The sequence below is a fragment of the Carcharodon carcharias genome, chromosome X (genome assembly GCF_017639515.1).
Source record: "Carcharodon carcharias isolate sCarCar2 chromosome X, sCarCar2.pri, whole genome shotgun sequence".
NCBI classification, from domain to species: domain Eukaryota; kingdom Metazoa; phylum Chordata; class Chondrichthyes; order Lamniformes; family Lamnidae; genus Carcharodon; species Carcharodon carcharias.
The window spans coordinates 26,266,966-26,289,803 of record NC_054507.1 but is presented as its reverse complement, the minus strand read 5'-3'; the positions used below and the strand labels follow the sequence as shown (position 1 = coordinate 26,289,803).

Sequence of the window (22,838 nt, the reverse complement as noted above, 5' to 3'; positions counted from 1 at the left end):
TTGCTGCTGACTATTTGCTGCCAGCTGCTTGTTGCTGACCATTTGCTGTTGCTATTTGCTAATTGTTTGTTGCCGACCATTTGCTGCTGACCATTTGCTGACTGACTGCTGCTAGCTGTTGCCAGCTGGTTATTTCTGCTCATGGTTCATGGTGTTTATTTCCTGTTATTGGCTGATTGTTGCTGGCTGCTGAACTAGATTGCTCTTCTGTTTTCTGCTGATAGCTGCCCCAGGACCCTGTTGCAGCTCTGTTGCTGTGATCTCATCTCCTCTTCAGCTCATCAAGTACTGTGAGGACTGTAAATATAATATTTAACCAAAAATATACTTTTCAAACTTGCTGATCCCAGTCCATGGTCCTTGGGGCATTTTCCTGGCCTTGTTTTTTTGGTGCCACACTGCCAAACAAGACTATTAAGGGCAATGAGCATCACCTAAAAAGCTGTGCATTTTAAACTGTACAACTCATAGGGTAGCATCTTGAATGTGATCCCAAAACACCAGTAAAAATCCCCGAATCCCATGTAATTAAAACAGAATTTGACTTAGTCTCAGTAAAACAGTGATTTTAGTTATTATCGTACAGGTAATCCTCAAAATTTACCTCCTGATAACCAACTCCATTTTCACCAAATATTGATGGAAGGCTTATGAGTGCACAGCTGCCCGAACTGGTTTTGTCAACATGTTGGAAAGTAGTGCCCATGTTCATCTGTTTCCACTCTACCAGGACCTCCCCAGGGTACATTGACTCTCTCAGAATGAGCGTCAGCAACTCAAAATCTCACATAGCACCATCAGATAATTACTAAGTATCCCTAGCCTTTGTTGGTTTTGAAAATGTTGACCCAGTGTAGGATGTCCATCTCATTGCGTTAAAGCAATTAAGCCTACATTGATTATCTCTAATAGCAGAGGCTGTGTTACTAGGAACTTCTATCTAGACTATTTACAGGAAGTAATCATTAAGCATATTACTGAAAAAAAAACGTCTAAGCTTTTCGTCTTGTATTCATTAGGACACTCGCAAGAATACCAATATAAGGGGGAAAACAACAATTTATACTGTATGTGAAGAGAGTGCTGATTGATTGGCAAGCGGCATTGCCATGGAGGATGTACCAATGATGGTGACTGATAATTAACTGCCAAGCACTGTTTGAAATTTAAATCAGGCAGCTTGACCCTGATTGGTGAAGGCATTGGCCTGAGGAATGAGTCAGCCGCTGTCACTTATTTTGTTTAGCTGAAACAGGCGCAATGTGTGTACATGTTCTTTCTGTCTGCAAAGTACAGGGCCCCGTGTACTAATATATGTAGTTTCCAGTACATGCAAATGTGCCACACTGAATCCGACTGACAATCTTAAATTGGCTGTCAATGTAATTTTTAGCACACTGAGGATTATTTAGCAAATGTTGTCCAATCGTGAAATCACATCTTGTGTTGGACACTATGTTTTGAGTTTTGCATCACACTGGCACTGAAATTCACATACCACGTTACTCATTTGTGTGATGGGCAGAACATCTTTTTGGCCTGATGGCAGCATCCTGTTAGTGGCGAATACCACTATGCTGTCGCATAGTAGCAGTGTGAAACAGCTAGCTTCACCTGTTGCTGAAATTTTTGAGATACCTTGCCCTTCCAGTGTAATCGGAGGTAGACTGGGCACTTTTCAGGGCCGAACGGTCATAGATAAGATGGGGCGTAAAGGGAGATCACTTTTGTGTGACTTGGGCAGCCCATACATACACAGACGCAGCGAGCTGTGGGGACGAACGCTGTCATATATATCATACAGTAGCTCATCACTCTTACACAAGTCCAGCAGCTGTTTTTTAGTGTTTTTTCTGTACAACATGATTTGGCTAAACGTTTGGGCAAATTGTTACAACCGGTTTTGACCAGGTTTTCCATATACACGGTGAAGAATTCCTTCACATTTGCGAAGGCCATACAGGACTTGCATATTGATAGCACTGCTGTGTCCATGTGCTCATTTGACATTGCTAGCCTATTCACCAATGTTCCACTTGAGGAAGCCATAGATATTTGCGCTGCAGCATCATACCATAGTGATCTAGACCTGCCACCATTGTGTGAATCAGCCTTCATTGAACTTATGAGCTCGGCAACTCACGCAGTTGAGTTCAGTTTTAATGACACCGTGTATATCTAAATAGATGGTGTTGCCATGGGATCCCCTCTAGGCTCAACTCTCATAAACATCTTTGTTGGGTTCCATGAGAAACGTGTCTTCGATGGAATAACGCTTAACCTCTAACCCCTTGCATATTTCCAATATGCGGATGATACGTTTGCTATATTTAAATCTGCAGCTGCATGTAATAATTTCTTTACATGTCTTAATGGGCTCCATGAAGCAGTCAAATGAACTCCCCTTCCTTGACGTACTAGTTGAGAAATCCACCAGGGGGTCGGTCTACCACAAGCCTACCTTCACTGGTCAATATATATGTTGGGATTTTTACAGTTCCACAAGCTATCATATTGATCTTATTGGCAACTTTGTAAATAGGGCCCAAGACAGTTGCTCACCATGCAAGTTTGATGCTGAAATAGGGCACATCAAAGACATCCTGTAGGATAATGGGCACCCTGATCAGATCATCTCACACTGTATATCGCACAAACTCATGAACAGGTCTAAGGCTGTTACTTTCTACCCTGAAAAGTGCCCAGACTACCTCAGATTACCCTGGAAGGGCAAGGTATCTCAAATATTTGAGCAACAGGTGAAGCTAGCTGTTTCACACTGCTACTATGCAGTAGCAAAATGAGTGGTATTCACCACTAACGGGATGCTGCCATCAATCCAAAAAGACATTCTGCCCATCACACAAATGAGTAATGTGGTATGTGAATTTCAGTGCCAGTGTGATGCTAGGTATGTAGGCTGTATGTCCCAAAGACTGGCGGATCATATCAAACAGCATGTCCCAGCCGCTGTTCGCAATGGATAAGGTACAGACCATATCCAACCAGTTTTTGCTTGCAAAACTCAGAACACAGCGTCCATCATTTAATGTGATTCTGCAGCTGGATAACATTTGCTAAATAATCCTCAGTGTGCTAAGAATTACTCTGACAACCAATTTAAGATTGTCAGTCAGGCTTGCAATGTGGCACATTTACCTGTACTGGAAGCTACATATATTGGTACACGGGCCCTGTTCTTTGCAGACAGAAAGAACATGTACACACATTGCACCTGTTTCAGCTAAACAAAATAAGTGACAGCCATTTGCTGACCCATTCCTCAGGGCAGTGCCTTGACCAATCAGGGTCAAGCTGTCTGGTTTAAATTTCAAACAATGCTTGGCAGTTAACTGTTAGTCACCATCAGTGGTGCATTCTCCATGGCAATACCACTTGCCAACCAATCAACGCTCTCTTCACATACAGTATAAATTGTTGTTTTCCCCTTATATTGGTATTCTTGCGAAGTGTCTTGATGAGTGCAAAACAAAAAGCTTTGACATGTCTCTTTTTTCAGCAATACTCAAGTTCTGTATTACCAAACAATCATTAAGCATATCTTACATTCACCCACAGTTTCAGCCCTTATTAACATCTTTTAGGGCAGTGGTTCGCAAACTGTGAGGCTGTGTCAGTCAGGTAGGACACAGGAGCATCACTAGGATGGAATATTCACTTTTGCTGTAACATTTTCCACCTCCTGACTCCATTTTCAGTAAGTATTCAACAAAGGTACTTTATTGATGATGGCCTCCTGTGGTCCCTATGAAGGGTTAGGCCATATGTAGAGCACAGTTTCCTGAACACAGCCAGGAAAGGGACCTCAAACAGGCATCAGGGTTCCTATGCAAAGGACGTAAAGCCTGTGTTTCAGCCAGGGACCCTGGCCTCTTTATCTACTTTTACCAACATGGTGGGCAGTGCACTTTCGATGTGGAGTATGTGTGTGTGCACCTGCCCACCATCTTGGACACTTTGGCACTGTTTTCTGCCTGTAATAGGGGCACAGTCAATGGATTTCTAGGACTTTGTATCAAAAGGCCTGAAACTGATCACATAACTTTCCACTGAAACGGAACATTCACTCTGAATGGTGCATAGCAATTGGATATTTAGACAGTTACAAAAATTAGATATAGAAAGAGAATATTATCTGCTAAGATGAACTCCATCATGACAGTCTGTCAGTTTGTCAAGGTCTGCAATTTATAGTGGCACTGTCATTGCATGCTAACCAACTCTATTAAGCATGTGGAAAGCCCCTTAATTGTCACTGACAGATACAGTTCACAATGTCAGTAGTATTTATGAAGCTGAGGGTTAAGTTCTACAGCCTCCTCCTAACATTTTAAGTCTTTAATTCTACCCTGTCTTGCCGGTGCCATACCATCTATCTAATAAGTAGCACTCTGGCAGCTTTCATGCCCTAGTAGCTGCACACCTTTCCAAAGACATTGCCTTTGAGAGTGTGGTTTTAGGGGAATCATGCCACAAGAGCCATACTTCTGATAGATTGCACAGCCATAGGGCAACAAATATTGGGATTATCACTCACCTGCCAAAATTGAATAATCAGAATGAATCAAAGGTAGCAAGAAGCACCAGGAACCAGGAGAACAATGAGCAGTTTTACCCTTCAACTTTTTTCCCTCAAAGCTACCATTCACTGAAGCACCAAGTCTTCCTTTGAAAGCTGCAGGTTCTGGTCTCAAGCTCTTGGGGTTGCAGGCCACATCTCAACCTGAAGCCTCCAAGTGAGGCCCACTTTGGCCCATCAGGAGGCAAATATATATCATTTCACTCAAAGTATCAGCCTCCAACCATAGGCTGGGTCCCTTTGAGGCTGAAAAAGTGGGAGCTTCCAATGTAAGGGGTTCCCATGCTTGGCCCTGTCCCCCCTCAGTGTAAGTGATCTTGTTGGGACAAGTGGAGGCACGTGTCTCCAAACAAAACTACAGGAAATTCCAATGCGAGTCTGGATCCTGGCAGAGATTGTGGCCCTTTTGCTGGAGCTTGAACAGGAGTATGCCAAAATGGCCAAGTAATCATAGGACCACCATTAATAAAATAGAAAACACAAAAATATTCACAATCCCAATAAAAATCTAGCAATGAATGTCACTATTTAATGCTAGATATATCTGTAAGATGTTTTCCACATGTAGGCATGCCCTTCTGTCTGCAGGTGTTGAGTTACCTGGGTCTGGGATAGTTAGATTGTGTGTGTGCGCGTGGGTAAGAGACAGATACATCTTGGTAACGGTAGTTTTCACTGCGCTCCTGTGGAACGTCAAATCCAAGAGTGCAACCAATATCATTTGACAAGAATAGACAGCAAATTTACCATCAGTGGAAAAATAAAATAATTTCAATTTTTAAACATCTTATATATTGAAGCCATTGATTACAAATCCTGAGCTAAAGGTGGGGTTTTGGATTTCATTACCTGACAGGCAGTCAGACAACACGGCACCATGGAGGGGTAAAGCTGGGTGCCATCAATGTACATTCAGAAGCTGACTCCATGCGTATGGATCATATCACTGAAATGCAAGATGTAAATGAACAATAGGAGGGGCCAAGAATGAAATTTCAGGGTACACCAGAGGTGGCTATGCATGGGTAGGAGGACAAATCATTGCACATGATATGCTGGCTACATAGAGATAGGTAAGAATAGAACCATGAAAGGGTGATACCAAGAGATGGACCCCAGAGGAGAGGTGATAGAAGAAGGCGGCAGAGAGGGCAAGGAAGGATAATACACCATGGTTATAGTCACAGAGGGATATTGGTGACTGACAAGAGTGATTTCAGTGTTGTTGGCAGGAGAGAAACCAAACTGAAGTGCTTCAAACTGCAAGTGGTAGGAGAGATTGGTGCAGAGCTGGGTGAGCTTGAAGGGGAAGGCAAGGTTGGAAATAAGTCAGTAGCTGGCAAGTATGCAGGGGTCCAAAATAGACTTTTAAAGGAGAAGTGAGCAAATGACAGCGGTTTGGAAGGTGTTGAGGAACAGGTCCTGGCGCTCATTAAGTTGAGTCTGAAGAGGGCTGGAGGAAAGGGGGTGATAGTGAGAAACTGGGGTTCAATTGAAAACTTCCCACATCTCAGTAGAGCTACTTCCTTAACCTTGGAGATGTTTCTGATATCTGGGCTAAAACATCTCCTCTCCTGTCCACTCTATCTTTCTTCAACACTCTGTATCCCCTGCTTTTTGATGATTGAAAACTCTGTCTTTATGGACAGGTCTCTTTGACAATATGACACAGTGGAAATGAGATCTCAAAGTATTCATGTTTAGTGTCATAGAGTAAGAGAATACAGGCCCAATCTTTGCTCTGCTTAGTACTTAGCCTAAGTCATGATGAGTGGGGAGACACCTTATTGGGGAGGAGGGGAATCAGATAAGACATGTCTGCACCCTGAGGCTTCCAGCAGCTCAGCACAAAGGATCACAAGTGGAGATCTAAGGACTGCCTGCCCACCTGACTATTTTGTATCAGAAGGCTAAATCCAGGAGAACTGAGGAATGGGGTGACCCTGCCTCTGGTTTCCTTTAGCATTTCCGAGAACTATACTTACAGTTACTAATGACGCCGCCCAATGGATCACCCTTGAAATCAAACTCAATATCCATGTACTTCCCCTGAACAAGGAAATGTAGAAACTCAGTTTATGAAAAACACAAATGCAGGAAAATGTTAGCTTTATCAATATCCATAAAAACTCCACCCCATCATAAATAACAGTTACAGAATTCCTACTTCACGCAAGTCTCTACCTGCTCCCCACCCTTCCCCTCCAATACTCATGGGATAGTGGTGCAAGCAACGCAGAGTGATTTACCATGCAATCTTCCAATCCCCCACTTCCTGTGGACAACAGCCCCAATCTCCATTCACCACCTTCTCATGGTGGCAATTGCTCAGATGGTGAATGCAGCCAGGACGTTCCATTCTGTAGCTCTGTGCTGCCATGGGCTAGGCTCTAACAGGCCATAAATCACATATTTGTTCCATAATATGGGCAACAAAATATGTGGTTCCCTGGTGCCCTGTAAAATGTGAACTTTTAAAATTTTTTTCTCAATTAATTCTCCACACCCAAAATCCCATCCCCAACCAGTCACATACCCCCCTCCCTCACCTAGCTGTCAGCTAATGGTCCACAATAATACGTACAAATCTGGAGGAGTTGTCATTCCGTAGAGTCTTGGCGTTGCCAAATGCTGTTAAAGGAAAAAGGTGTAAAACAGTCAGGAGTGGCTCTATGGAAAGTGATCAGCATTAATATCAATACAGGCCCAAGGTGGAGGAGTTTGATTCCGCACTGTACTAGATCCCTCATCTCAGCTGAACTGCTGTGAGAAGTTGCTGATCAGGGCCTGCTGCCCAGGTCTCTGTCATGTGTGTTCTCACAGCAGGTTAAAGAGCTGCACTGGTGGAGGTATGAGGACAAGTCATTGATCCACTCTGTCCATCAGCTACAGTTGGTGTGACACATTAAAAGCAGAGCAAGGTAATCAAGCCCTCTATGGTGCGATAGTCCGCCAACACTCAATGTCAAAGCTTACAAGTAAGGAATGGAATGAGGATGAGGCACTGGTGGGCAGCCAGAGGCTGTAGAATCCATACCTCAGTGAGAGTCAGTGTCTTTAAGGGAGAACTTGGAAAGAAAATGTTAAATGAAGGGCAGATACAACTGGATGCACCATACCTTCCAAGACAGGATTTGACTGCAAAAGCTGCTCTTTGACCTGATTGACCTCTTCTCCTTTGCTACAAACTGCAGCAATATAGGACATCACAAGTTTACTGGCCTCTGAGGGGAAGAAAGAAATAGACACTGTAATTCACAAATCTTACCTTAGCATTCCCTTCTACCTTTTCAGACTTATAGTTCTACACTTGCCATCACACTACCTTCTTCAGTGGTGGGTGCAAAAGAGGGGACAACTCTCGTTTTCCTATTGCACTCTTGACGTTGCAAAGCTGTCTCCACCTGAAAGAGGTTTACCTGGGGCTCCTAGTATTAACCCATGTAAACTGTGGTGAATTTCACAGCACAGAAGTTAAGGTATGGGAGTTTATTTTTTGATTCCCCTCTTTGGAAGAACTGTTGAAGGGTCATGAGGACTCGAAACGTCAACTCTTTTCTTCTCCGCCGATGCTACCAGACCTGCTGAGTTTTTCCAGGTAATTCTGTTTTTGTTTTGGATTTCCAGCATCCGCAGTTTTTTGTTTTTATCTCTTATGGTTTTAGTGGTGTTGATTTGAAAGATTACATATCAGCAAGGATACTGGGGAGAACTCCCATGCTCCTCCGCCAATAGTGTTGTGGGATCTTGAGAGGGCATTCAGGGCCTCAGTTTAAAGTCCTGTCATAAAGACACAAGAACAGACATCCTGCTACCCGCACCCCCTCCAATCCACCCGCCCACAGGCAGAGCATTGTGTTAGTGTGTAAACACACACACCTTATCTGAGCAGCTTGGCGCTCTGGACTTTACACTGATTCTTCTATAAGAACAGAAAATGCTGGAATTGCACAATAGGTCAGGTAGAATCTGAAAGAGGATAGGTCAGACCTTTCAGTGTTCACAAAGCATCAACTGGTCGTTCCTCTTCCTGATGCTGACTGACATGCTGTGTGTTTCCAGCATTCTCTAGTGTTATTTCAGAATTCCAGCATTCTATGCTTTGCTTCCTAACATTACACCAGTTCCATAGCCCCTACTACAGCAGCGCAAAATTAGCACTGTAATTGCCATAACCAAAAGGGCTTTTAATACCAGATTTGCACCAATTTTTCTGTAGACTGTCAAAATCGTCCTGGCTTTCTACCAGTATAAAGTCTACATTATAAACTGAGTTACAGGTTTTACCTGGTCTGGCAGCATCTGTGGAGAGAGAACTGAAGCTCTGAAGAAGAGTCATACGTTAACTTTGTTTCTCTCTCCACACATGCTGTCTGACCTGCTGAGTTTTTCCAGCATTTTCTGTCTTTATTTCAGATTTGCAGCATCCGCAGTATTTTGCTTTTATTACAGGTTTTACCTCTTTATTAACTATATACAGGAAAGTATGAAATGGTCACATCAGCTTTTGGTTTCTAATTGCACAAAGCATCCAATCTTTGCAAGTGACCTTGACGGCTGTGCATTAAACAAACTCCTGGCTGAATTACCCTTACATGGTAATTCAGCGGATACATTGCTGATTATCACCTAGCAACAAAGTAACTGGTCCTGAGTCTTATCTCTTGTCTAAATTCCAAGTGCACGGTTTCGATTACACCCACACATTACACCATTTCACATCTTTTTATAGTACAGGTGGGTCAGGGACAGTGCTCCAAGAGGATCCCTCCCAGAACTGATTTTCCAATGATGCCACCGGTCTCCCTGAGAATGGCTCAGACCTGGTAACCTGGTTGTACAGCCAGTGAACGGTGGTCAGTGTGGGCAAACATGTCTGGCCTGGCAAATCCTGACTCTACAGATTGGAAGTCCACAACCTCCCCACCAGAGCTCATGTTCTGCCCTCATTCTGCAACTTTGTAAACTTGAGCTCATCCAAAGCTCCTGCCACCTGCGCTCTAACTTGCATTAAGTCCAGTTCGCCCATCACCCCCTGTGCCTACTGACCTACATTGGTTCTCAGTCTGGCACCACCTCAATTTTAAAGTTCTCACCATCACGTTCAAATCCCTCCATGGCCTCAGACTCTCCCTATCTCTCTAACCTCCTCCAGCCCCTACAACCCTCTGAAATCTCCATGCTCCTCCAATTCTGGCCTCTTGAGCATCCCAGATTTTCATCGCTGCACCAGTAGTGGCCATGCCTCCAGCTGCCTGAGCCCTGAGTGCTGGAATTGCCTCCCTAAACCTACCTTAAAGGTTCCTTGAAGCCTACCAAGCTTTTGGTCACCTTTCCTAAAACCTCTTTATGTAACTCAGTGTCAAATTTTACATAGGAACATAGGACTTTAGAGCAGGGGCAGGAATTTTGTTTGATAATGCTCCTGTAGAGGGCCTTAGGATGTTTTTATTACATTAAAGGCAGTATATAAATGTTGTATTATACCCCACAATTTAGTAAACTGACTGTGTTTTTTACAAATTGGAGAAGGTCAGTCTTGTTGGCTGTGTCCCAGGATACTGTACCTGTCTTTCCCGATCCACTCTCCCCAGTAATGAGAACACATTGGTCCTTATCTCTGTCTCGGAGTGATCTGTATGCCTCATCTGCAATGGCATAGCTGTAGGGGAAAGTGAGATAATTAGAACATTTTTTGTTCACTGTATCTCTGCTTCCTTCCCTCCACTGTGACCTCTGGCTTGACATGTCCTCCTCAAAGATCATATCACCTCAAGGGACCCACACCAAAACCAATAGCTTAAAAATAATTTTTATTAACAGATAGTGACCCTTGTGCTGCAGTTTTTTCTTTCTTTTGCCTCAGTTTTCTAGCTTCTTCTAAAGGCATTGACTTTTTGAAGGAGCATTGCTCCAGTGCTCATTCTTCATTTGAGTGTATGTGAGTGTGAGTGAGTGTCAGCAGACCATTCAGCGATGGGGAGCTCATTTCTGTCTTTGCCCGAACTCCACAAATGTACAGTTTACAGCAAGGGATCACTGGAAATGATCAGGAGCAGAAGTCACCATTGACTTTTTCCTCCCCTCTTCCCTTGGGCACTGAGGCCCAGTGCAGCACAGCTACTGTCCCCTCCCCACAGTCCTGCAGCTGAGATCAGGTACAGAATATTACAGCCCCATCATGGCAGGGGTGGGGCTGGAAAAAGCGGTAAGCTGTTCCAAAGTCCTTTGACTTCAGCGGGACCGGGAAATCCTGCCGACAGGATGGGACATAAAATTCCACCTCAGGTAACTAAACACAGACTAGGGACCTCTCCACTCTCAGCTCCTTCACTTGAATAGACTCAGTAATTCCTGACTCCACCAGTATTGTCAACAGCACTGCTTTGGATAAAAAAAAATTCTAAATATAATTATCAGAGATAGAAGGAAAACTTCATTTTAACATTTTGATTTTTACTGATGGGGAAACTCCCTCTATGTCAAGAGGGTGAGATGGGATGGGGTAGGCCCCACACATGAGCACTGTTAATCTAGCTCTGATCTTTGACAGAGAACAATTTATGTCTCCTTTCTTAGCAAGCACCTCATCTCTGCTCCTCCAGGTAAAATTGAGGCCACAGAAGGTGGGGGTTTGTGCAGAAGTAGTTCAAGGACCCTGGTGGAAAAAATATAAAACCCAGGGAGATCTAGAGCATTGTACAGAGGAAAAATTACTCAGGTTAATAGGCACACTGCTGCTATTAGCAAATCTGATTACAATCGAAGGGATTGTTCACTACAGAGGATCAGCAATAGGATCAAGGTGTAATCATAAACCAAATGCTGATTGTACACAGGGCAACAGCTGCCAGGCTGGATAGAATATTACATTTACAAATAGATCCAGGAATTATAAATCCAATAAAATAATTTATTGACAAGTTTCCAAATGTAATTTCCCCTTCTCTCCTGAAGATGCTGACTAGTTCCAAGGGCACTGACTGTCCTCTGGTACTTTGCCCAACTGCCCATTTTTCAGAGTATCATTACAGTGCAGAAGGAGGCCATTCAGCCCATTGAGTCTGCACTGGCTGTCTGAAAGAGCATTCCAATAGTCCCACTCCCTTGCCTTATCCCCATAACCTTGCGCATTATCTCTTTTCAGATAGCAATCCAATTCCTTTTTGAATACCTCGATCAAACCTGCCTCCACCACCCTTTCAGGAAGTTTTTTTCCAGACTCCAACCACCCTCTGAGTGAAAAAATGTTTCCTCACATCACATTTACACCTTCTGCCAATTATTTTGAATGTGTCTTCTAGTTCTTGATGTTCTCTTGAGTGGGAACAGTTTCTCACTATCTACCCTGTCCATTCCCCTCAGGATCCTGAATACCTCTAGCAAGTCTCCTCTCAGCCTTCTTTTCTCCAAAGAAAATGGCCCCAACCTCTCCAATCTAACCCCATAGATACAGTTCTTCATCCCAGGAATCATTCTTGTGAATCTCCTCTGTCCTCTCTCCAATTCCTTCACATCCTTCCTCCAGTGTGGCACCCAGAACTGGACACAGTTCTTCAGATGAGGCTTAACTAGCGTCTTATACAAGTTCAACATGGCCTCCTTACTCTTGTACTCAATGCCCCTATTAATAAAACCTAAGATAGTGAAGGTTGGAGGCAAGGAAAGGGGTGGCTTTCAGCAGCACCTCTACTAATTCCCCCACTCCACCTTCCTGATGTCGGATCTCTCGATTGGGCACAGAGTGCCTGACAACAAAGGATCCTTCCCCCAGTAGGCCACAGCTGTTTGGCTGGATCACCTTTGGGAGGAATGGAAAAGCTGTGCGACTCCCATTTAATGCCTGAGCCACCTCTAAATTCCAGTGAGTTGAGGGATAATTGTTGTCAATTGGCTCATTAATGACCTTAATTGACTCCCACCTCAAGGGGGTGAATTTCTGCATGGACTCCTTCCCACCTCTGACTTAACTGTGGGAGGTTTTCCTGCCACCAGGAGACTGGCACATGGCCCTTCCCATGATTAAGTGGGCCTAGCAGCTATGGTTCCTGCCATGACAGGCTGGATTCCACGTTGATATTTCTATGCAAAATAGAATTTCCTGATACTAATTCTAAAATTTACCATTTACTAGTTTGAATCTGTGTCCGCTTGTTCCATGCTCACATGCATTTGAAATAATATTCTGGGTAAGCTTTCCCTACACCTTTAACACTCTTATCTTTGCCCATAACATCCTTTCTCAGATATCTCGTTTCCAAGCTGAAATGCCCAAGTTTCTCCAGCCTATTCTCATAACTCAGACCCCTTGACCCTGGGGATTAACCTCATGGATCTTCTCTGCAATGGCTCCAGCTCAAACATCACCCTTGTCCCATGGGCAATCACCTACCTTGCAAATATAGCTGTGCCTCTGTTGACTGCAGTACTTACATGTGAGGACTCAACTCGTACAGGTTACAGTTGCGATACTTGTTGATATTCTCCTGGCAGTAGATAGGAAGCCCCTTGTATGGATTAATTGAAACAACCACGCTCCCGATGTAAGTCTGAGAGAATAAATTAAATGCCAAGAGTCCATCAGCACCTCATTGATAGTATTCTAGATATTTCTGCTCACTTTTTGACCCCTGACCAGAATAGTATGTGCTCAACACAGTGCCAGGTCTGAGAGCACTGTGGCCAACCTGCACACTGTCACCATTCTACATTATATAACGTGTATGTACAGTGGCGGTGGTATATTACTCAGACAGTCCTTGCCCCATGCATGCTTCCATGCATGTTGCAGTCTGAAGCTTTGGCTGGTGATGGCAGAGACTCCAAATTTCTTTCCATTCAATGGCTGACCAGGAATCTCTCCCACTCTTATCACCTGCCACTGGTGTGTGCGGTAAGGATTTGCAGGCAATATAACATAGACAGTATCACCAGGAATTCTCTCAGGATATCTCCCAATCAGTCACTGTAATGTCAGTGGACAGTTGGTGGAAAGCCTGTTAACGTATCTATCTGGGGATTCTCCCGTTAAAGTTGGGGTGGCTGATCGGGAGAATACCGAAGGGAATTCCCGGCCACACAGTATTACAAACTATACACCAATTCTCCCTCCCCCAACTCCAAAAGGTTCTTCCTCTCCCTGTTCCCTCTGCTCCTGTAAGCACCGATTTCATGTTGGGATACAGTTCCCTAGGCATTGAATGCCCTCTGGTCGCTTTCCCGATTGTCATTTTTTACTTGTGTGAGTTGGGACAGAGAGGCTGGAAATGTCCTGGGGACCCGCTCTGTCAGGTTGTGGAGCACAATCCCGGCCTGGCCTTGTCCAAGATCTACAAGGGGGTACAGAGTCATTGCTATAGCTGAGGTGCATCAGTAGCACCCGTCCCAGCCATATGTAGTCTGCCTTCTAAGAAGAAACTGTCTTGTCCCTATCTGTAGGCCTCCTGAGGTCCAAGGGCCAAGGGGAAAAAAATCTTTAACTAGTCCTTGGCTCCAATTGAAGCCACTCAATATTAGAGGGGTAATGGGTCCCCTCCATGATTGATTGCCTTATTGTAGTAAAGGGTTTGTTGGGGAAAGGGGCTTCAGAAGGCCTCAAAAGAATTTGTGCTGGATCCCAACTCGTGTTAGTTCCTCTGAAGCATTTCAAGGGTACGAAGGGAAGTATTGCCTGGGGAAAGCCAGGAACTCTCTCTGGAACTCTCAGGAACTCCCTTTGTTACGGGGGATGGGCAGAAGACCCCAATCAGAATTTAAAGGTCCAGTCTAAATGGGGAAAAATCCCAGCCAAGATGGGTTCTTGCCCATATTTTTGGCCTTCAGCCAGGTGTAAATGGGACTTATGGCCAGTCCCAGAGTGTTGGCAGGGGCATCACTGCCAGACCTGAGCCAATCTAGCAAGAGTCACTAGATGGCGACTGGGAGTGGAAATGGTGACCAACTTTTCCCTTCCCCAGAGATGCTGTGGCCCCATCATTGGCCTGTCTGATATCAGCTAAATCTGCACAAACTGGGGGTCAAACCTGTGGCCTCCCTGGAATGTACAGTTCAGTGCCTCAACTGAACAGTACATTTATTCACTGTACAATATTAGACACCCAGAAACATTTGTTCTCAATTGACAGTTACAAACATCATGAGGGTGGCTCTCCTCAACGTACTTACATAGATCTCATCGCTACTGAATCGTTTCTTGAGGTTTGAAAGTAAAGATTCATCGGTGAGGGGGTCTAACAGCACCATGTCACCCATGCCAACCATATTGTCCAGATAGGATGACTTCTTATCCATGGTTGGTTGCTGCAAAGAATAACATCGACATGAAATTAATTAAACTATTTAGCAGCCTATAAAATAATGAAATAGCTGCCTACAGTACAAACAATCTCCAGATAGGAATGCAGTCTTTGCCCTATAGCATTGTCCTACCTCTTTTTAAAGTCCAATTTCTCTCTGTTCCTGGCACTGGCAGTAAATAATACCTCATTTCACCTACATTATCTTTCACTCTATTGACTACTGCTCCTAAGTATGAGTCATATTAGTGTGAGTGAATGTTGCACTGTCACTTTTAACTGATGAACTAGCTTTCAAAAGAACACACTCTGACGAGGTACAGTGCATTGGAGGGAACTCTGTGGAGGCACAGTGCACTGGAGGAAAAGGCACAGTGCACTGGAGGAAAAGGCACAGTGCACTGGAGGAAAAGGCACAGTGCACTGGAGGAAAAGGCACAGTGCACTGGAGGAAAAGGCACAGTGCACTGGAGGAAAAGGCACAGTGTAGTGAAGGGTACCCCAGTACTATGCAGTGGTTGCACTAGTTTGCAGGTTTGTCTGATTTCACACACACACTCTGGGTTCTCAGTCTTACCTGGATTGTTAGGGATGGGGGAAGAGTTGACAAGCCTTCCCCACAGGGCAGAAAATTTGAGTGGAATACACTGTAAGGGATGGGGGTTGGGCCAGATACCTATAAAGAGTGGTTACTGATCATCAATAACATTAACTTTCACACTTCACATCTCCTGCAACAGATCCTGCCACAACGGGGCTGGAAAATCCTGGCCAAGGTATTTTCTCCCCATTTCCATCCATTGTTGTGGTCCCCCAATGTTATGCATCTCCCTGGCTGAGAGGCTGGGTGTCTGACCAGTAGGCCGGGCTGACTCAATCTTTGATCAGATTCAACAGTAAATTTCACAAAGGAATTGGATAAATTCTTGGAGGAGAAAATTTTGCAGGAGAAGAGCTGGTGAGTGGGACTAATTGGATAGCTCCTTCAAAGGAGCCAGCACAAGCATGATGGGCCAAATGGCCTCCTTCTTTGCTGTATGATTGTACAATTCCCAGATTTTCACCTGGTGCAACAGACAATACATAACTGAGGTTGTGAACTGTGTGTGTCAAAAATGACAGGGTTAAGCCCAGAGTCCTCTGGTACCTCAAAAAAATTAGTCTTATCAAGCTAAGAATTATCATGAACCATAAAAATAAAACTTTAAAAAGGACTGTTCACCCATCTAATTCAAAGAATCGATCCTGTGCTGGGCGAAAGGGCAGGATAAATCAGCTAAAGCTATTCTGAATTATAATTTTATAACATCTGTCTTTTTAAAACTAATGTTCAGCAACAGCCAGCAGCTGTCTGCACACTTTGGACCATTTTAAATTGTCATGGATTTGTATGGTTTCTAACACACCTGTTAACACAGTCTCATAAATCCCTGTGTGTGACTTTAAGGCACCTGCTAACCTGTTTATTTTTTGTTTTCCTTGAACTAGATTAATAACTGTATTAATTTAGCTCACAGAGGATAATGAGGCCGTTTCCACATCCCCCAGGTGAGCAATGCTTTGGAGAGGCTGCAACATATGTGAGAATCATGGAATTTCACAGCACAGAGGAGACCATTTAAACCATCATGTCTGTGGCAGCTTTTTGCTGATCTAAAATTAATCCTATCACCCCATTCTCTCCCCATAGCCCTGTATCAATCCCCAAACTAATCCCACTGCCCCACTCTCTCCCCATAGCCCTGTATCAACCCCAAACTAATCCCACTGCCCCTGTATCAATCCCCAAACTAATCCCACTGCCCCGCTCTCTCCCCATAGCCCTGTATCAATCCCAAGCAAATCCCACTGCCCTGCTCTCTCCCCATAGCCCTGTATCAATCCCCAAACTAATCCCACTGCCCTGCTCTCTCCCCATAGCCCTGTATCAATCCCCAAACTAATCCCACTGTCCCGCTCTCTCCCCATAGCCCAGTATCAATCCCCAAACTAATCCCACTGCCCCTGTATCAATCCCCAAACTAATCCCACTGCCCCGCTCTCTCCCCATAGCCCTGTATCAATCCCAAGCAAATCCCACTGCCCCGCTCTCTCCACACAGCCCTGTATCAATCCCCAAACTAATCCCACTGCCCCGCTCTCTCTCCATAGCCCTGTATCAATCCCCAAACTAATCCCACTGCCCCGCTCTCTCCCCATAGCCCTGTATCAATCCCCAAACTAATCCCACTGCCCCGCTCTCTCCCCATAGCCCTGTATCAATCCCCAAACTAATCCCACTGTCCCGCTCTCTCCCCATAGCCCTGTATCAATCCACAAACTAGTCCCACTGTCCCGCGCTCTCCCCATAGCCCAGTATCAATCCCCAAACTACTCCCACGGCCCCGCTCTCTCCCTATAGCCCTGTATCAATTCCCAAACTAATCTCATTGCCCCACTTTCTCTCCATAGCCCAGTATCAATCCCCAAACCAATCCCACTGCCCCACTCTCTCCCCACAGCCCTGTATCAATCCCCAAAATAATCCCACTGCTGCACTTGCTCCTCATAGCCCTGTATGAATCCCAAACTACTCCCACTGCCCCATTCCCTCCCCAAAGCCCTGTATCAATCCCCAAACTAATCCCGCTCTCTCTCCACAGCCCCGTATCAATCCCCAAAATAATCCCACTGCCCCACTCTCTCCCCATAGCCCAGTATCAATCCCCAAAATAATCCCACTGCCCCACTCGCTCCTCATAGCCCTGTATCAATCCCAAACTACTCCCACTGCCCCGCTCTCTCCCCATAGCCCTGCATCAATCCCCAAAATAATCTCACTGCCCCACTCTCTCCCCATAGCCCAGTATCAATCCCCAAACTAATCCCACTGCCCCGCTCTCTCCCCATAGCCCTGTATCAATCCCCAAACTAATCCCACTGCCCCGCTCTCTCCCCATAGCCCTGTATCAATCCTCAAACTAATCATACTGCCCCGCTCTCTTCTCATAGCCCCGTATGAAGTGGACTAGTCATATAAATACTGTGGATACAAGTGCAGGTCAGAGGCTAGGTTTCGTGCAGAAAGTAACCCACCTCCTGACTCCCCTAAAGCCTGTCCACCATCTACAAAGCTCAAGTCAGGAGTGTGATGGAATAGTCTCCACTTGCCTGGATGATTGCAGCTCTAACTACACCCAAGAAGCTTGACACCATCCAGAACAAAGCAGCCAGTTTGATTGGCACCCCATCCACAAACATTCACTCCCTCCACCACCGACGCACAGTAGCAGCTGTGTGTGTACCATCTACAAGGTGCACTGCAGCGATTCACCAAGGCTCCTTCGACAACACCTTCCAAACCCACGACTGCTACCATCTAGAAGGACAAGGGCAGCAGACACATGGGAACACCACCGCCTGCAAGTTCCCCTCCCAGCCACTCACCAGCCTGACTTGGAAATATATTAATGTCACTGGATCAGAATCCTGAAACTCCCTCCCTAACAGCACTATGGGTGTACCTACACCACACGGACTGCAGCAGTTCAAGAAGGCAGCTCACCACCATCACCTCAAGGGCAATTGTGTTTAGCTGAAATGGATGCAATGTGTGTACATGTTCTTTCTGTCTGCAAAGAACTGGGCCCTGCGTATTAATATATGTAGCTTGCCCCAAATTAATATTCCAAACTTTTAACAGTAACTCAGGAGGAAAAATGTCCAAAATTCAATGTCCTTCAATTTTCCAAAACCGGGTTCCTCATGCATAACCTCCCTACTCCTGTGTCCAATTCCCCTCGCAATAAATGATAACATTCTATTAGCTTTATTAATTAGTTGCTGTACCTGCATACCAAACGTTTGTGATTCTTTTACTAGGACACCCAGATCCCTCTGCATCTCAGAGCTTTGCAATCTCTCACCATTTAGATAATAAGCTTCTTTTTTATTCTTCCTGCCAAAATGGATAATTTCACATTTTCTCACATTATACTCCGTTTGCCAGATCTTTGCCCACTCACTTGACCTATCTAAATCCCTTTGTAACCTCCTTATGTTCTATTCACAACTTATTTTCCAACCTCTGTTTGTGTCATCAGCAAATTTAGCAACCATACCTTCAGTCTCTTCATCCAAATCATTTATATAAATTGAAAAAGTTGAGACCCCAGCACTGATCCCTGTTCCAGAGCACTCATTACATCTTGCTAACCAGAAAATGACCCATTTATACATACTCTCTGTTTCCTGTTAGCTAGCCAATCTTCTATCCATACCAATATGTTATCCCCTACTGCATGAGCTTTCATTTTCCGCAATATCCTTTATCAAATGTCTTCTGAAAATCTAAATACAGCACATCCATCAGTTCCCCTTTAGCCACAGCACATGTTACTTCTTCAAAGAACTCCAATAAATTGATTAAACATGATTTCCCTTTTACAAAACCACATTGACTCTGCCTGATTACCTTGGATTTGGGATTGATACAGGGTTATGGAGAGAGGGCAGGGCAGTGGGATTATTTTGGGGATTGATACAGCACTATAGAGCAGGGCAGTGGAATTAGTTTGGGATTTTTTTTATTCATTCGTGGGATGCAAATTGGAATGGCAGGAATTTCAGCAAGAGACCCATAATTCACCGTGGCATAAGAATTTTTAAAAATTAATTTATGGAATATGGGCGTCGTTGGCTAAGCCAACAGTTATGCATGAGGAACCCAGTTTTGGAAAATTGAAGGACATTGAATTTTGGACATTCTTCCTCCTGAGTTACTGTTAAAAGTTTGTAATATTAATTTGGGGCAAGCTACATATATTAATACGCAGGGCCCTGTTCTTTGCAGACAAAAAGAACATGTATTTGCATTGCATCTGTTTCAGCTAAACACAATATGGGACAGCCTTGACCAATCAGGGTCAAGCTGTCTGGTTTAAGTTTCAAGCAATGCTTGGCAGTTAACTGTCAGTCACCATTAGTGGTGCATTCTCCATGGCAACGCCACTTACCAACCAAGCAGCATTCTCTTCACATACAGTATAAATTGTTGTTTTCTCCTTATATTGGTATTGGTGGCCTGACGAGTGCAATATAAAAAGCGTCAACATGTCTCTTTTTTCAGCAATACTCAAATTTAAAAATGGATCACAATTCTTCACTCCCACCTCCAATGGGCTTCACCTATGGCCCTGATCAATTCCAGAACTGGAATTATTGGAGAAAAAGATTTTTGAGGTATAGCACTGCTGCAGGATTTTTTTTTAAAAATCGAAGGCAGAACAAGTTAGCACAATACTTTATTCCATTGGACCAATTGCAAATTACATCATTGCAAAACAAGCCATAGATGAGTCATCTGCTAAATCTGACAATGTCTTAAAATCTTTCAACCTATACTTCAACCTGAGATCCAATAAAATCCTGGAATGCGCCAAATTTAAAAGGAGGGTCCAACAGCCTGGGGGACCTGTCGATTCCTTCATAAATGATCTTTACCACATGACAGAAGGGTGTGAATATTGCAACTTAAAATCCAAATTAATCTGAGATAGAATTATGTTTGGTGTAGCAGATGATTCACTCTCTGACCTCCTCCAAGCCGAAGATGATCGTACTCCCTACAAGGCTGTCCAGCTGGTCAAACTCTCTGAGCTGCGTGCCCAAGACAGGACCATTCTCAGAGGAGAGAACACTTCATGGGGCAGAAACCACACCACAGTCCACTATATCAATCCACAGAAGCGCAGGGACCATCCAAGTCAGGGTATGTCACCCCTGAACCACCCTGTCGAACAACCTTACCAGCGCTGCAATGCAAAGTGCCCTCACTGGAAAGACCAATGTCCTGTGAGTACTGCCTAGTGCTTCCACTGCCACAGACAGGAACATCTCAGTAAGCTGTGCAAGCAGAAACCCCAGCACTGCACAGACAACCCAAAATTCACCATGAGGTCAAGGCCAGCGACTCAAAAGACATAGAGCCCCTCTTCTTGGGCGATATCAGATGATGCGGCTCATCATTCTGGAACACAGACATCATGGCGAACGGCCAGCTAACCAACTTTAAGTTCGCTTCAGGTGTCAGAGTGACAGTCCTATCCGACGAGGAACCATGCTCCAAGGCCTCTAGGTTGGAACGATGGACACCCCATTTTACGGCGCAGGGGGAGTCCAACTCCCGGTCATTGGCATGACATGAACCCTTGAGGTATGGCAACAAACAGATCATGGAGCTGATACACGTCATGAAAAATGGGCCTTTTCTCTGCTCAGCAGGGATGCCTGCAGAGCTCTCAATCTTCTCCAGGCAGCAGAAGAGTTGTAGACAACTACGCTCTCCGCCCAACCGGAACAGCTTCCTCCCGAAGGTTCAACCATAAAACAGCATTCAAATGTTGACTTAATTTGTAACCTCTCTTCTCTTTGCATGGAGCAGGTCTGTTCTTCTCCATTCCAATTCCCAAACCTTCCCAAGGGCCAGACCAACCTACTGCGCATGAAACTACCACAGCAACCCTGGTGGAAATGATGGCAGAGCCAGAACAACCTTCAGAGAAAACTAGCTCCACCAGCGATGATAGACACGCCAACCAGCACACAAAACTGACAACATCCAGTCAGCGTACTGAACCACAGCACCTGCTGCAACCAAGCAGCAGCCTCACACAACCTGCACAACTAGACAAAGGTCAGCTACCACCCAATCTTCTTCTATCCACACAAAGGCTCTCCCCCAAATGCAAAGGGCTTCCAGATGCCCAAAAAGGTGAAAAAGAAAAAGAGAAAAACACCAACAGCCTGACGAATACCAGTTTCATCCACTCAAAAATACAATCACAACGAACTACAACCAATCACCACCAAACCATCCAGGCCTGCCCCATGCCATCCATCAATGGAAGATGTGAATGAAGCCACGCCTACATCCCAGTACCATCGCCAAACACCAGCAAATTAAGAACCTCTGCAGCCTACCACTCTCCCAACTGGACAGCAAACGAGACGTGGCAGGGGTACAAGACCTCCAGACCACCTGAATCTCTGATGTCAAGGACTTGAAGTGGGGAAATGGGGTAGTAAGAACATTGTTAGTGCATGCCGTTAATGTTAATGTTGTTAATGTTTATAATGAAATAGCATAGGGTTAAAATAGTTTATAGTTGTAACATTAAAGTTGGTACACAAGACTTGAATGTAAGACTTGAAGCAAACTAGAAGTAAACGAATGCCAGTCTCTATCCAGGGGATAAAGACTTGGGGGGAGGTGTAGTAGAAGGATTTTGTACCTAAAGGGTTAACATGAGACTGAGTACAATACCGCCCACACAGTGATGTAAGAGGGCATCTGACCTCGAGCTAGGGCCAGTCTAGATATGAGTAGCAATGTGTAAGGACCTAGCATGGAGTCCTTTCCATGCCGACTGTAAATATGTACATAGTTCAGTATTGTTAATAAAGACTTCCTTGTAACTTATGCATGACTGCTTCATGGTGTCCAAGCAGTATCCTTCAAGCATAGCAATAACAGAATACATCATGGTAACAGCAGTAGAATCTATTAGTATCAACTCCAAACTAATCCTACTGCTCCATTCTCTCTCCATAGCCCTGTATCAATCCCCAAACTAATCCCACTGCCCCACTCTCTCCCCATCACCCTGCATCAATCCCCAAACTAATCCCACTGCCCCACTCTCTCCCCATCACCCTGCATCAATCCCCAAACTAATCCCACTGCCCCGCTCTCTTCCCATAGCCCTGTATCAACCCCAAAATAACCCCACTGCCTCGTGCTCCCCCCATAGCCCTGTATCAATCCCCAAACTCATCCCACTGTCCCGCTCTCTCCCCACAGCCCTGTATCAATCCCCAAACCAATCCTACTGCCCCGCTCTCTCCCCATAGCCCTGTATCAATCCCCAAACTAATCCCACTGCCCCACTCTCTCCCCATAGCCC

At 44.8% G+C, this 22,838-nt stretch overlaps 1 protein-coding gene across 2 annotated transcripts in view; it reads right to left on the bottom strand.

Moving 5' to 3' along the window:
- LOC121273214 (unconventional myosin-Ib-like) overlaps positions 1-14,890 on the bottom strand; it is a 56,512-nt gene extending 41,622 nt beyond the window's left edge. For both annotated transcript variants that reach the window (XM_041180211.1, XM_041180210.1), the window contains exons 1-6: positions 14,765-14,890; positions 13,034-13,149; positions 10,168-10,262; positions 7,720-7,824; positions 7,185-7,231; positions 6,586-6,649 (exon numbers count right to left, since the gene is read on the bottom strand). In XM_041180211.1, the coding sequence (XP_041036145.1) occupies positions 6,586-6,649; positions 7,185-7,231; positions 7,720-7,824; positions 10,168-10,262; positions 13,034-13,149; positions 14,765-14,890 (553 nt within the window). The remainder of the gene's footprint in view (positions 1-6,585; positions 6,650-7,184; positions 7,232-7,719; positions 7,825-10,167; positions 10,263-13,033; positions 13,150-14,764) is intronic.
- Between the last annotated feature and the right edge of the window lie 7,948 nt (positions 14,891-22,838).